Raw genomic sequence first — 13,617 nt, 5'->3', positions numbered from 1 at the left:
GCAGTGATGCAATGCATGAGATACAGGTCAGGAGCTTCAGTTAATGTTCACATGGAACATTAGAATGGGAAAAAAGTGATCTAACTGTGGCATGATTGTTAGAATCAGGCGGGCTGAAACTCCTGGGTTTCTCCTGGGATTTTCACACTCAACAGTCTCTAGAATTTACACAGAATGGTGCAAAAACAAAACAAATTTACAATGAGCAGCAGTTCAGTTTATAAATGATGAAAATGGCCAGACTGGTTGGAGCTGACAGAAAAGCTACTGTAACTCAGATAACCACTCTTTACAACTGCGGTGGAAAGAGAAGCATCTCAGAATACATGGCAGGTTGACCCTTAAGGAGCATGTCAGGTTCCACTCCTGTTAACCAGTTGTCTACAGCATGAATCCATAGACCAAGTCTACCTTGTGTGAACAGTCAAGGCTGCTGCTGGTGGTGTAATGGTGTGAAGAACTTGGCACACGTTGGGCCCCTTCATACCAATCAGTCATCACATGAATGCCATCCTCTAATGGCTACTTCTAGTATGATAATGCACCATGCCACAAAGCAAAAGCCACCTCAAACTGGTTTCATGAACATGACAGTTCACTGTACTTCAATGGCCTCAGCAGTCACCAGATCTGAATCCAGTCTAATAACTCCGGGATGTGGTAGAGCGGGAGACTGGCAGCATTAATATGCAGCTGATGAATATGAAGAAGTGACGCAATAATGTCAACAGAATTAAGGCTGTTCTGAGACCAAGGGGAGGCCCCATAAGTATTAGCATGATGGTCCTAATAAAGTGTTCACTGAGTGTATGGTTCAAGTGACAAAATTAAATGATATGACATCTGTAAAAATGGACAGTGTTTCAAAACCTGGTCATGTTCTTTTGTACAGAATTATCAATTACAAAGCACTGACTGCTACACTGTAGACATGAATTTAGCTCAATTTCTCTGTTCACCTGCCACAAGATACATGGAGCAGTGTGGATACAAATAAGAGACTGTACACATTTGATTTACAGTACAGAAAATAACACTGCAGGAAAGAGGTTTCTACGATGGTTAGAAATCCAATATATGAATTATTTGTTACCCCGTGAATACATTATTTATGTTGTTTTTAATGAGAAAAACTCATGGCAAAGGGACCTGAGATTAAACAAGAGAGGAAGAAAGCTGAAGATGAAGAGGAGGAAACTCCCCATGAGAACAAATGATGAGCAGGAAAGTAAAATGAAGGCGATGTAGAGGCAGAGATGAAAAGACAGAGGTAAATGAGACTGCATACTGTAGTCACAGAGAACACGTTCTCCCAACAGAATGATGTGTTTCCAGAAAATGACCTGTTCATTTTTCACAGAAATGAAACCTCTGTAAAACATTTTTCAAAGTAAGTGTATATCTTTCTTAGGATAAATCATTGTCCAATTTCCAAAAAATGAATTAGACTGATTCAAAGAGCACAACATTTTCATTTTGACAAAAATTTTGTTTCTGCAATCAAGTGCTATACAGTTTGACACACAAGACATCCACACATATATATGTATTATATATATATATATATATATATATATATATATATATATAATATTTTCAAACAAATTTACTGAACCAAATGAAAAAGCTGCAGCTTGACAAGATGTTCATTATTGTTTGACCACATGTATTTCATTTCTTTTGATCAGGCTGTGAATACTTGCTTTTTTGCTACTTCTGTTGTTTTCCCAGTAGACCTTGACCCAGTGCTTGCATTTAATCTTATGACTCATTCCTGGAAATAATAAGAATCATCATCATTATCATCAAAAGCCTGTAATGTAGCCTTTGATATGTCCTTTGCCTTTAATTTCCCAGAAAGGGAAGAATGTAACATATACATTCTTTCTTTCTTTTTCTTTCTTTCTTTCTTTCTTTCTTATCCAAATGCTGCTTGGAAACAAGAGGAATCCTCCTGCAGACCAGTCACACCATTTCCCACTCTGTGCTTGTGTTCTTAGCTCACAGCGCCCCTTGTGGTCAATTCCATACCTGAAGCATGCTACCCACCTTTACCAGCAGGTCTTTGTTAACTGTTCTCCCTTAAATTCCACCCAAAAGAACAGAAATCCATTTCACCAGGCAACCCCATCAGACAAATACTTTGAGGCACAGCACAGATGATTTTTAAGTTTCAGCACAGAATTGCATAACTGTCTCTACAGTAGGTGGGATGATAACAGTGGAGAGGAGAGAAAAAAAAACACAACCATCAGGCTCTTTGTGCATTTTTCATTGTGCTAATGTCTGGTGAGTTAAACTACACTGAAAATCAACTATTTCTCAGTTTTCTAGGGATGCCATGGTAGCCCCTCAAGGACCCCTGGAGCTTCCAGGAACAGAACCCTGCTCGGGAGCCAAGTCACTGCAGTAAAATGTTGGACTGAAAAGGCACTTCAGCAGCCAATTTGAGTCTTTTCTAAGTATCCAAATGACGTTTCTGCTCTGTTACAGAGTGGCATGACTGAAAATATGACAGAGGAGGGAGGAGAGATGGGGAAGAGAAAGGGAGAGTTTGGAGGGGGTGGACATATCAGATTCATACGCCCCCTCACACACACACACACACACACACACACACACTCATATCCCCTTTTTTAGTTCATAACTGCCAAGGGTATTAATAATTAATGAGGACAATTCTCTGGCGTCTGGATGAGTCATACTTTCAGCTACTTGGTTTCCCAAAAGCCCCATAGGTTGGATTAACACGGGAAAGGAGAATCTGAATTTTTAACCCTAAAATGGAACAGACATGAATGTTTGATAGGTGACTAAAAACAGTTGGAACCATGATACCTGCTACACAATAAGGTCAAGACAAAGCTTCAAAAAGTTGAAAAGAAAGAGAAAACTAGGGATGTTTGGATGTGGATTTACAGAAACGGAGGTGAAAACATACTAAGGAATGTGAAATGAGGCTACATTGATACAGGAAAATTTTGGTGACATTACATAATTTAAACTTTCTGACAGTTTTAGAGCATCCCAAGGAGATGTGACCCACAAACAGCACAAACCCTATTTAAATCATGTTTTCAAGTTTCAGATGTTTAGTTTGGCATTAAAACTTGTGTAAATTAAGACTAAAACTCAAAAGCAAAGTGCTGGCTCAGTGAACACCATTACTTAAAATGTGGTTTTTAACGCTGTGGAAAAAGCACAAATGGTTTCATGGCCTTAAGTGTAACAAGCAGCAGTTTCCTCGCTTCCACGCCAGTTTCCTCGAACAAAACAGACTAAGCAAACATATATAATGCTTGAAGGGCGGCCAGTGTTTGTACATGAACAAAACAAGTAGCGCATTCTGTCACTTGAGCTGTAGTCTGTCCAACACTGAGCTGTCAGACAATCCAACTTGTTATGTGAAAAACTCAAAGTGGGAATTTAAAGAGAGAGAGTTGGCAGTTTCATTGGAAGATTTTTTTTTTCTCCTAAAAGCAGCCTAGTAAAACTAAGAGGATGGAAACTAAAAGAAATAGGGGGACACGGTGCAAATAGGTGCTGATTTTAATACCTTGATTTCAACATGATTATACAAGAGAAAATTAACCAATATACAGGAGATTTATGACCGATAGAAAATTGTATTTATTATACTTTCCAAGATACATTCTATTCATTTGTAATGTCAATAAACACTCATAATTTTAACTTAACAATACTTTTTTTTAAAAAAAAAATAAGGACCGGATAGAGTTAAGTTGATAAAAGAATTTTGAAGTAGAACCTGTCTTGACAATATAACCTCAAACTAAATAAATTAAACAAAATTATTTGAAGCCATCATGACTGAGCATTTTTTACTAATATTGCACATGGTGTTTTATGATATGATTCTTTCCAAATCTAACAATTTAGAGCCTCAATTTGTAGCTGTCCCTGTCCTCTGAATGTCTCCATTCCCATCCCAGCAATTCCAGAACCATATCAAGTTTAATGCACATTTATTTTGGTTGCATAATGTTAATAAGAAACCTTTTACAAGATACTGTGGGAGATATAAGAATAAGGAAACTGCTTGAAACTTCACAGACTCTATCAGGCCTCGGTTTGTCGTGCGACACAATAAAAAGGAAACATCACAGAACACATTTCACAACCCTCGTCCAGTGGGTCGAGTTCTTCAGTAAACTGAGAGAAACAAAAACCCTTGAATTGACTCAACAGTCACTTCTGGTGGCCTGAATTAGCTCTGATGCATCGTTCTATCAAGTCCTTTCCGCTCTTTGTGTATTATTCTTTTTAAATAATACCAATAACTCTTTAAATAATCCTGCATAGAAAAATAAATTAACTATGTTGTTAAATTCTTTTACTACGAATTGAGTGCTGACGAGGGGAGGTGGATCACCGATTTCAATTATATTAGCGGTTTGTTTGACAATTCTGGCTTGTAGTCTCTTGATGATGATGCTCCATCATACAGTATGCATGTGTGTGTTTGTGTGTGAATGTGTAGATATCTGTCTTTCCTTGTAATTTACAAACCAGTCCCACAGATACAAATAATGTAAGACTTACAAAATAAATTCCAGGTTACGCTTACATGGCAAGCAGCTTTGTAATTTTTTATCCTTGGGTTTTTCATTTTTCAGAAACAACGTCCTCTGACAGTGTATGTGCCGTTAGATTTCACCCAAAACATACAGTTAACTGTAAGTAGCAATTTTGAAGAGAAACACAACTCCATTCAGAAGACACTATATTTAACATGGCTCTTTACACAAAGAAAACAAGTCATGAAATCATTCCCCAAAAGAGTTTTGCAGTGCCTCCAACTCCCATGAATGGAAAACAGGAGCCGTTTAGCCTCCCGGCAAAGAGCAGGTGTACTGCTACTGGTGTGTAATCCAGACAAGATGGCAGAGAGTCTGCAGCAGACTCCAGAGAGCATCCCCAAGAACAAACAGATATCCCCACAATTTTTTTTTTTTTTAAAAAAGAAGCAAAGTATCATCCGTTGAGTCACTGATTCTGTTAATCTCATCCCAGAAGTAGTGATTTTGGATACTTTCCAGAGTAACAGAACAACAACCAATGCTGCCTCCTTTTTTTCGTTTTTCTCTTTTTTTTTAAACGAGGGCTGAAGACGGCGAGGTATATTCTCAAGCACTGTTTTCAAGACCCTTTGATTTGGTTGGAAAAACAAAAGGAGGAGAAAAAGAACAACAAGAACAACAAAAAATAAGAAGGTAAGTACCCATTTCAATAGCAGCAAAAAATATTATGACTGTCTGGTTGCTTTTTAGGGTGTCCTGTGGTATGTATGTGGGATTCATACATGTAGTGGCATGGATAATCCAAAAGGTCTTTTACTGTGGAATACATCCACGCTGATTCTAGTAATAGCTTTGTAGTGTGGAGCCATTTTGTCCATCTCTGCATTGGTCATTAAGGATTTCCAGAAGGCACTTTTTTGCTGTGTGTGTGTGTGTGTGTGTGTATGTAGGAGTGTGTGTGTGCAGAAAGAAAGAGAGATGAAGACAGAAAGCAAGGGATCTGAGGGGAAATATGTGTGTATGTGCATGTGTGTTTGTGTATGTGTGTGGCTTAGAGGGGAGAAAGAACCAGAGAAAGGCAGGTGTGTTTGGCTGTCTGTCTGCCTCTATGTGTGTCTGACTTCCTTGTGTATGTGTGTGTGTAATCAATACACTAAACCAAACACAACAATCCCTACATTTTACTCAGTGCAGTCTGCTCCTCGAGCACCTGCAGGTAATCAGGTGTTCCTTGGAGCTTGGCTTTCAGCTCGTAATACTCACTTTTTCTCTGCTCCACCACGATCTTACTGTGGTTCCCGCCTATCAGCGACGACTTCTTCATCTTTTTATCCAGCGTTTTCTCTGGGTAGCGGATTTCGTACCCGCCCATCCCTATACTGTTGAAATCTCTTTTGCTGTCCAGGAAGTTCTGAATGAACATGGTGGGCTCTCGGTTGGGTAGGAACTCCTCGAGTTCATCGATGGTGCTGAGGCGTTTGTTGCGCTCCAGGGTGGAAAGCGCGTCTTTATCTTTGTCATTCCGAAAGATGATCTTCTGCCTCTGTGAATCCGCAAACTTGAACCCTGCATCCATGTCTGAGGAGCGTCCGATCCCGCAGGTGTGGCTCTTGCCAATGTGCTCGATGGTCTGGGGAATGAATGTCTCGCCCCCCAGGTCATCTCCTGGGATGGAGCCTTTCTTGCCCGATTTATGGCTGTGTCGGCGGAGCTGCAACGACATGGAGCCACACTCCTGATTCCCTAGCCCCTCCTGTCTGCCCACTGGTTTTTTATTCCGCCTCAGGACAAAGACTAAAAGGCAGAAGGCCACAAACACAGTAAGGATAAGAACTACAAGGATGCTGAGGATCATAATCGAGAGAGGCACGGGCCCTCCTGGTGGTGCTTTGCCAACTCCGGCAGGCGACACTGAGGTCAAAACAGGGGTGGCGCTAGTGAGAATAAAAGGCGGCCTCACAATAAGCTTAGGACACAGGATCTCATTTTTCAAGAGGCGCAGCTCAATGTTGGAGAACTGCACAGGGGAGGCACATTTCACCTCTTTGGCAGCCACTCCATCACTTAGCTTCTCGAGCCAGAGTTTGAGGGCGACCAGATCACAGGAACACTCCCATGGGTTCCCTTCCAGGTCTATCTGGGTCAATGACCGCAACTGGTCCAAGACGCCACTCACTGGCAGGGTCATGAAGTGGTTGTTTTTCAGATTCAGTCTGGCTAAAGAGACACCCGCAAACACATATGCAGGGAGACTCCGCAGAACATTGTTGTTGAGATACAGGAGTTGTAGGTTAGGCATGGAATCAAAAGTGCCCGCTAAGATTTCTTTTATGGCATTGTATTCCAAATATAGGTATTGTAGGTTTGTGAGGCCCAAAAACATTTCTGGGTGTAACTGTTCAAGCTGGTTTCCATTCAAATACAGTCTCCTCAGGTTGGTGAGGTTAGCAAACACACCTTTCTGGACTGTGACAATTTGATTGCTGCCAAGATGTAACAAATCTAAGCCCTCAAACCCTTGGAAATCAGTTGGGCTTATATCACGGATGTAATTCCCACTCAGGTGTAGTTTCTTGGCATTTGGGGGTTTGGGAATGAGATCAGCTAGATTTTTAATATTCCTCTCCTGACAGCTGACACTAATGCCAAAGTCGGAGGGGTGAGCTTTACAGCTGCACGGCTGTGGACACAACAGTGGAGGGGTCCGTGTCTGAAAGGAAACAATCTGACTGTTTCTTCCGAAAGGGGGCAAACCAGCCACAATACCATTACCGTAAATCTTAGATGAGTCAGTGGTTTTTGGCGCTTTTGTGGCTATGGGAGCCACAGTGGTAGGGGACATTTTGGAGGGTGACTGCCCATTTTCTGGCGGAGCGGGCGGCATCCTGACATCAAAGTCACTTCCTGTTCCCATGGGACAAAGCTCCTGTTTGTTGGTTTCTTTCAGGAGCCTCCCGTACAAGTCACTTGGTGTTTCACATATGGCCTCACCGATAAAAATGTTGTAGGGCATGTTTTCAAGCCACGCCTTGAGAGGTGCTAAATCACAGGTACAATTCCAGGGGTTGTCATCCAGCTGCAGCTCTACAATGCGCCCTATATGCTCCAGAACCCCCAAATAAGGTAGCTTCTGGATCCTGTTACCCCTTATATCCAGGTGTGTGAGTGAGGCAAAGCGAAAAATGTTGTCAGGAAGTGCCTGTATGAGATTATCATTCAGGATCAGCACTTTTAGCTTATGCAGTTTGTTAAATGCTCCCTTTTCAATGTATTTTATTAAGTTGTAGTCAGCCTGAAGGTATTCCAAGTTTTCTATCCCTTGGAAAGTGTCTGCTCGCAGCACCTTTAACTCATTATTGTTCAGGTGCAGCTGTTTCAATGCGCTCATCCCCATGAATGCTCCACCTTCGATGTTCTGCAGTTTATTGTTCCCCAGCTGCAGTGACACAGCATGGGTGAAGTTCAGGAATGAGTTTGGGTAGAGTATGATTAAGAAGTTGTTCTGGAAGTTAAGGTGGTACAGAGACGAGGCCGGCGGGATGAGCTGCGTGGGTCTGTAGACGGTGATCTTCTCACAGTTGACATACAGCACGTTTTCCACCGACATGCAGGAGCAGGCGCTGCAGGTCTCTGCCATCAAGTCCGAGGCGGACGGGTCTGCCATCGGGAGTCCGTCCGACATGGAGGGGGAGGAGAGGGAGGAGGAGAGGGAGCCGGAGAAGGAGGAAGAAAAGGCTGCCAGCAGGAGTACGAGCAGCATCTCGCCGGTTAGAAATCCTCCCCCAGAAAACCATTTAGTAACCTTTGGAGAGAAAAAAAGACAGGTGCATGCACAAGCATTCACACACGCAAGCATACATATGTGCAAACAAGCCCACACACACACACACACACACACATACAAAGCAAACCATCAAAATGCATATTTGATATTGATTATACTGCAATTCCAATATTGAATCCATTTTAGCATTATTTTTTTTTTTTTTTTATTTAAAGAATACACTAAGTGTAGTTTTAATATATTTTACTGTATAAAAACCATATGCAGATGTTAAGGATGTACATTTGTAATTTTTGCAGTTTTTATGAGAATCATTGGAGTGAGTGGGTTTGGCTTTTATAACAATGATTCACCCTAATCACCAGACAAGACAAATGTTTGATGCAGATTATTCAGTACTGCAGGAAAGAAAGTACCATATGCTCTAGAAATTACTCAAAGCCACGAACTGCTGCATCTCTGCATCTTATTCTGACATCCAAAGCATGAAACATCTTGGAGGATGTCTCAGACAGCAGCAAGACTATATTCATCCCCTCTCAGCATATTCAACACAATCAAAGTCAAACGGCTGCAGCTTTCTTTATCATGGGGGTCTCATTTGAAGCCAGAGGCAGCACGATCTCTAAGCAGCACATTCAGGTTATTTAGGAAAGCAAGTGTGAGACCATGGGGGGAGAGGAGGAATTGGGACTGTGCCCATTCCTGACATATTGAGAGGGTTTGAGCGGCACCCATTTATCACAGAGAACCATTTTCCCTCACATTTGACACCAAATAGAAAAAGACATAAAAATGTTCCTCAAATCTAGAAATTAAGAAATGAAGGAAAGAAAAAAAAATCAGGTAGTCAGGTAACAGGGACGCGCATGAAATCTAAATAAATTAGACTTACCCAAAGCTGAGGTGGTAATGAATGCGGCTCCCTCTGGACACACGGGGCAGCATTGGTGAGACATGGATGGAGACGTGCGCAAACGGTCCTCCCAAACCGAAGTGGAACGCAGACAGTTATAGGGGCGCAACAAGGTTTCTCCAGCCCCTATATCCCCATGTAGGCTACTGTGTATCAACCCCAGCCAAGCAAACTGGAAGGGGGGGATGCGGTGGAGATGGAGACAGAGGGGGAAGGTGGTGGTGGTGGTGGTGGGGGTGTGAGGCTCCGATTTCACCCGATGCGTCTCTTGCTGACAGGCTCCTCTTGCTTGGAAAAATCACCCCTCTGGTCGTTCGGTCCCCAAGGTGGTTGTACTACCTCCATGGGAGAGCATTCATTTGGTTGTGGGAGAGACAGAGGGGGACTCGGTGAAAAGACAGAGGAGGTGATAGAGAGATAGAGGGAGATAGGGAAAGACTGATAGAAAGAGAGAAAGGGAGAGGCAGACAGCTTTTAGAGATCTTGACGGCGCGTCCGGCGACTCCAAGGCGTGAAAAAAGGCGCAAGGCGGTTGGTGATGCGGTGAAATAAGTCCGTCATTCTTGGAGTTTTTGTAATGGGGAAACTGGAGGAACAAGAGGAGCGGAGGAGAGGAGAAAATGGGGGAGCGAGGATGACCAACCCTGTGCGTCTGGCTTCAGCTCGGCTCAACAACCCCCAGCGATCCAATGAATAAATACTGGTTTGTTTCGAGCGAAGTTGCGCACCGGGATAATGCTTCAGAGGGCAAAAGCGGCCAAAACGCTCCCATCAGGTTGTGTGTATCAGTATATTATTTTCCATCGAGCCAGAATAAATCCAGTCCTTTGCTCTGATCCCGTGCAACACAGTTATTTCGTCTTTACAGGTCAGTTTCTTCGCAGGCAGCGGCAGAAGAGAAGCTTATTTCAGTCTCCATCCAATGGGAGCGATTTTCTACAAAAAAAGGTCGGATGTAAAAAGAAAGGCTGTGGCGATATCGAAGCTCCTTTCCCGAAGGAAAAAAAAGCAGAAAAGCACAGAGAGAAACAAGAGAGACAAGTCGGGACAACAGAAACCGGTGCGTAAAAATGAATAATGCAGTTATTCAGCCTTTAGTCCGCTGCGGTGCAAGTGAGGAGCTGGAAACTCCGAGCTTTCTCCCGCTCCCATCGGTCCGGGGAAAATGTAATCAAAAATAAACTTGGGGAGGAAATGCGGGGGGGGGGGGATTTTAAAGCCCCAAAAAATATCCAGTCGGAGGGGAGATGGAAGGGGAGTTGTGAGAGAGGAGAGCAAGCTTGCGTTTCCCCCTCCTGTAAGACAGAACAGTATCCGTGTCAGGCGCATAAGTATGCTGGCTCCTTCTGCAGCCGCATTCACTGAGCTTCCCACACGACTAAAAGAGGAGAATGCAGAGATGTAGGGAGAGGGAGGGAGGTGGGGGAGAGAGAGAGAGAGAGAGAGCGAGAGAGAGAGAGAGAGAGGAGGGGGGTCTCACTCACATACACGAAAATGAAAAAAATAAAAAAAACAACACTTCAGACCTTGAAACAGATCTGGTGTTTTAGTCGCACACTTCAATGGCTGTATTTCTGACAGATTATTACGATCTTATAAATTTAAAAAAAGTACATGAAGGCTCTCACCTGTTTATTTTCCCACTCCTCTGTAACTTCCAAGGGGATAAAGATCAAGGCTGATGAAAGGCGAGGAGGGCAGAGTGTGAGTTTGGGGATGACTGAAAAAAAAAAGAAAGAAAAAAAGAAAAGAAAAGAAAAAACGCTTTACCTGCCAAACCGTCGCATTGGGCTTGACTTGCGCGACACTGTCCGAGCGCGTCCTCGAGGTCCGATTGGAGAGGGGGGGGGCGAGAGGGGGAGTGTGTGTGTTTAAAACCGGGCACGGGAGCGCGCCTGTGAGCGGCATTTTAAATAGGAGGGAGAGACACACACAGAGAGAGAGAGAGAGAGAGAGAGAGAGAGAGAGGAGAGGGGGTTATTATTCAAGAGTGCAGCAGTCAGACGCCGCTGCAAGAGGGGAAAAAAAATGGAGGAGGTGGGAAATCAGTCAATCAGAGACTGATGCGGTTCACTTTTTTTTTCCCTCTGTTTTGAGCATTTCTGCAGGAGAGAGCGGATCGCAGCGGAGAAGAGAGAGAAGAGAGAGGAGAGGGGAGAGAAGACAGGAGATGGATGGAGCGGAGGAGAGAGGAGATGCGCTTCAAGGTATGACTACACCTCTGCTTCTAATATTAGTTATCTCTAAAATGTTGTAAGATTCCTCCTTAAAGTGACTGCTATGATATGATATTTTATCTATCTATCTATCTATCTATCTATCTATCTATCTATCTGTCTATCTATCTATCTGTTTATCTATTCATGTGAGATGAGTCCCGGGCTGAGTGTAGCGGCAGCGTGGCGCAGTGCCCGCGCTCTTGTCCATACAGCTGACACCCATGGGAGAAAAGGGAGTCGGACCTGAAACCTGACAGTGTTCGGCCTCACCGGAAGCCTCACCTCTGGTTTCCTCTTGCAACAGGTGGCGGAGCCAAGTGACGCACAAATAAAACCAGGCAGGAGAAAGGGAGGATGGGGAAGTATGGATTTCACCGTGCTCCAAAGCGGGAGGGTGTGTTTTGTTTAATGTCAGTGAGGATCGCAGTAGGGATCTGTTATCTGTTATCACACGAGGTCATAAAAGTTTCAGTCAGCTGGGGAAAAAAAAAAGATTATCTGTGATTAGGTGAGATGATCCTTCACATAATGTCAGAATTTCATAATGAAAGTATTGATTTCTGTCATAATTTGGTTTTTAATGGCAGCTTATTATTTTGCAACGAGAAGACTGACATTTTAGTGTCTTTCTGCTTCTAACATGCAGCTACATCATATTTAGCATATCATTAATATACTGTTCTAATGACATGTTATTATAGCAACTCTTAGTGTAAGTAACCATTTTCCACATGGTATATATTCAGCATTAATACTCAAAGACACTGAATCTGCTATTTTTCCTCATTCATCTTCTCCTGTTGTCTCCAAATGACATGGCGTATGAGTCGACCACTTTCACTCTTCAAAACAATGTCATATTTTTTGTAACCTTCGCATTAAAAATTGGATATTTGTTTCTTGTAAAGAGAATGGTGTTATGTAATGTATCATCTTTGACTGAAACTGTTCCCCTTTCCTGTTTGACAGACATATTGTTAGAGATGATAAGTCACTACAACAGAATCTACACATTAAGGGAAGTGTAGTGAATAGTGAATTATAAATGCATTTCTGATGCTTTTATAGCCACTGTTTCTTTTTTGATAAAATGTCATTCACTCCACAAAGCCAGCTGGTAATTAAGGACCCTTCAGACTGTAAGTTATCATGTTTTGATGGAACATTCAGTCCTAATTATTTCCAATTCAGTTCAATCCAGCAGCCCTCTAATGTAATCAAGTCACTCCATTTATTGTCACAATAATGTATTCAAACTGGGGTGTGGCTGAGTTCTTATAAAAATCATCATACCACCTGCATGAAAGGAGGAAATCAAGTATACCTCTTCAGGTCTCCTGAGTGTGTGTGTGTCTGTAGATTAATACGTGGGGCTGCAAGAGTGTGTGTGTGTGTGTATGAGTGTGCTGATATTTGACAGTCTTGGACATGTTCCTACACTGGCTGTGAGTGGCCTGAGGGAAGCAGGCCTACTAGAGAATGAGCCAGACAGTTGGCAAAGCCTCTGCTTCCGTCTCAGCTGTCGTTGGTAGTCTGGCCATGTGGCTGAGACACTGCTTCCTGTGTCCAAACACTGGAAAAACCTTGAATCTCATGTGCTCTAATCCTATTTGTTGGATTAAAATAAAGAATTTTAATATGTATTGAAAAGCATTCATGTGTCGCACCCCTCGTTTCTCTCTTGCTTTGTCCCTTACAGCCACAGTGAGCGCTGGGAATGTTTCCTGTGCTGAGAATTTAGGGGCTGTTGTGTCGCCCTCATCTGGACAGAACACTAACTGCACTCCATTCATGAGACAGGCAGGTAATGCTTCCCAGGTGAGGCCTGTTCACTATGTTTCCTCATATTAATGTAGGTTTTCTAGCAGCCTGGCACATTATCACAGTCACTTATCAATGGCTTTGGTCTGTTTGTATCACAGACACCTGTTGTCCTCCTGCAGGTGTTTGCCAGCAGCAGCACTGATGTGAAACTAATAAAAAGCAATGTCAGGTTTTTTCTGTTTTTTGTTAATGCACAATTTAGATGCAGAAAAAGCTCATTTATGTTAAATGCTGTTTTTCCTGTGATCAGTGTTTTCAAATATAATTAACTCACTAACTTAAGTTGTAAGGACCAAAACGTAAAACCCTATAATGTTCTGTCTAAGAACATTA

At 42.7% G+C, this 13,617-nt stretch overlaps 1 protein-coding gene and 1 long non-coding RNA gene across 2 annotated transcripts; one reads left to right on the top strand and one right to left on the bottom strand.

The window, feature by feature from the left end:
• Positions 1–3,537: 3,537 nt before the first annotated feature.
• On the bottom strand, positions 3,538–10,657 carry slitrk4 (SLIT and NTRK-like family, member 4). Its single transcript, XM_018702910.1, has 2 exons — positions 9,221–10,657; positions 3,538–8,343 (listed from the first exon to the last, which is right to left on the bottom strand). Exon 2 carries the CDS (start codon positions 8,299–8,301, stop codon positions 5,716–5,718), a length of 2,586 nt encoding a protein of 861 aa, XP_018558426.1. The 5' UTR covers positions 8,302–8,343; positions 9,221–10,657; the 3' UTR covers positions 3,538–5,715.
• Positions 10,658–10,702: 45 nt separating this feature from the next.
• Positions 10,703–13,113, top strand: LOC108901431 (uncharacterized). Its single transcript, XR_001963908.2, has 2 exons — positions 10,703–11,448; positions 11,612–13,113. It is a non-coding gene; the product is annotated as an uncharacterized LOC108901431 (long non-coding RNA).
• Positions 13,114–13,617: the final 504 nt, after the last annotated feature.

Source organism: Lates calcarifer, linkage group LG8 (genome assembly GCF_001640805.2).
Source record: "Lates calcarifer isolate ASB-BC8 linkage group LG8, TLL_Latcal_v3, whole genome shotgun sequence".
Classification (NCBI taxonomy): Eukaryota; Metazoa; Chordata; class Actinopteri; family Centropomidae; genus Lates; species Lates calcarifer.
Note: the sequence above shows the minus strand (reverse complement) of the source record. Positions and strands in the feature narration are given on the sequence as shown.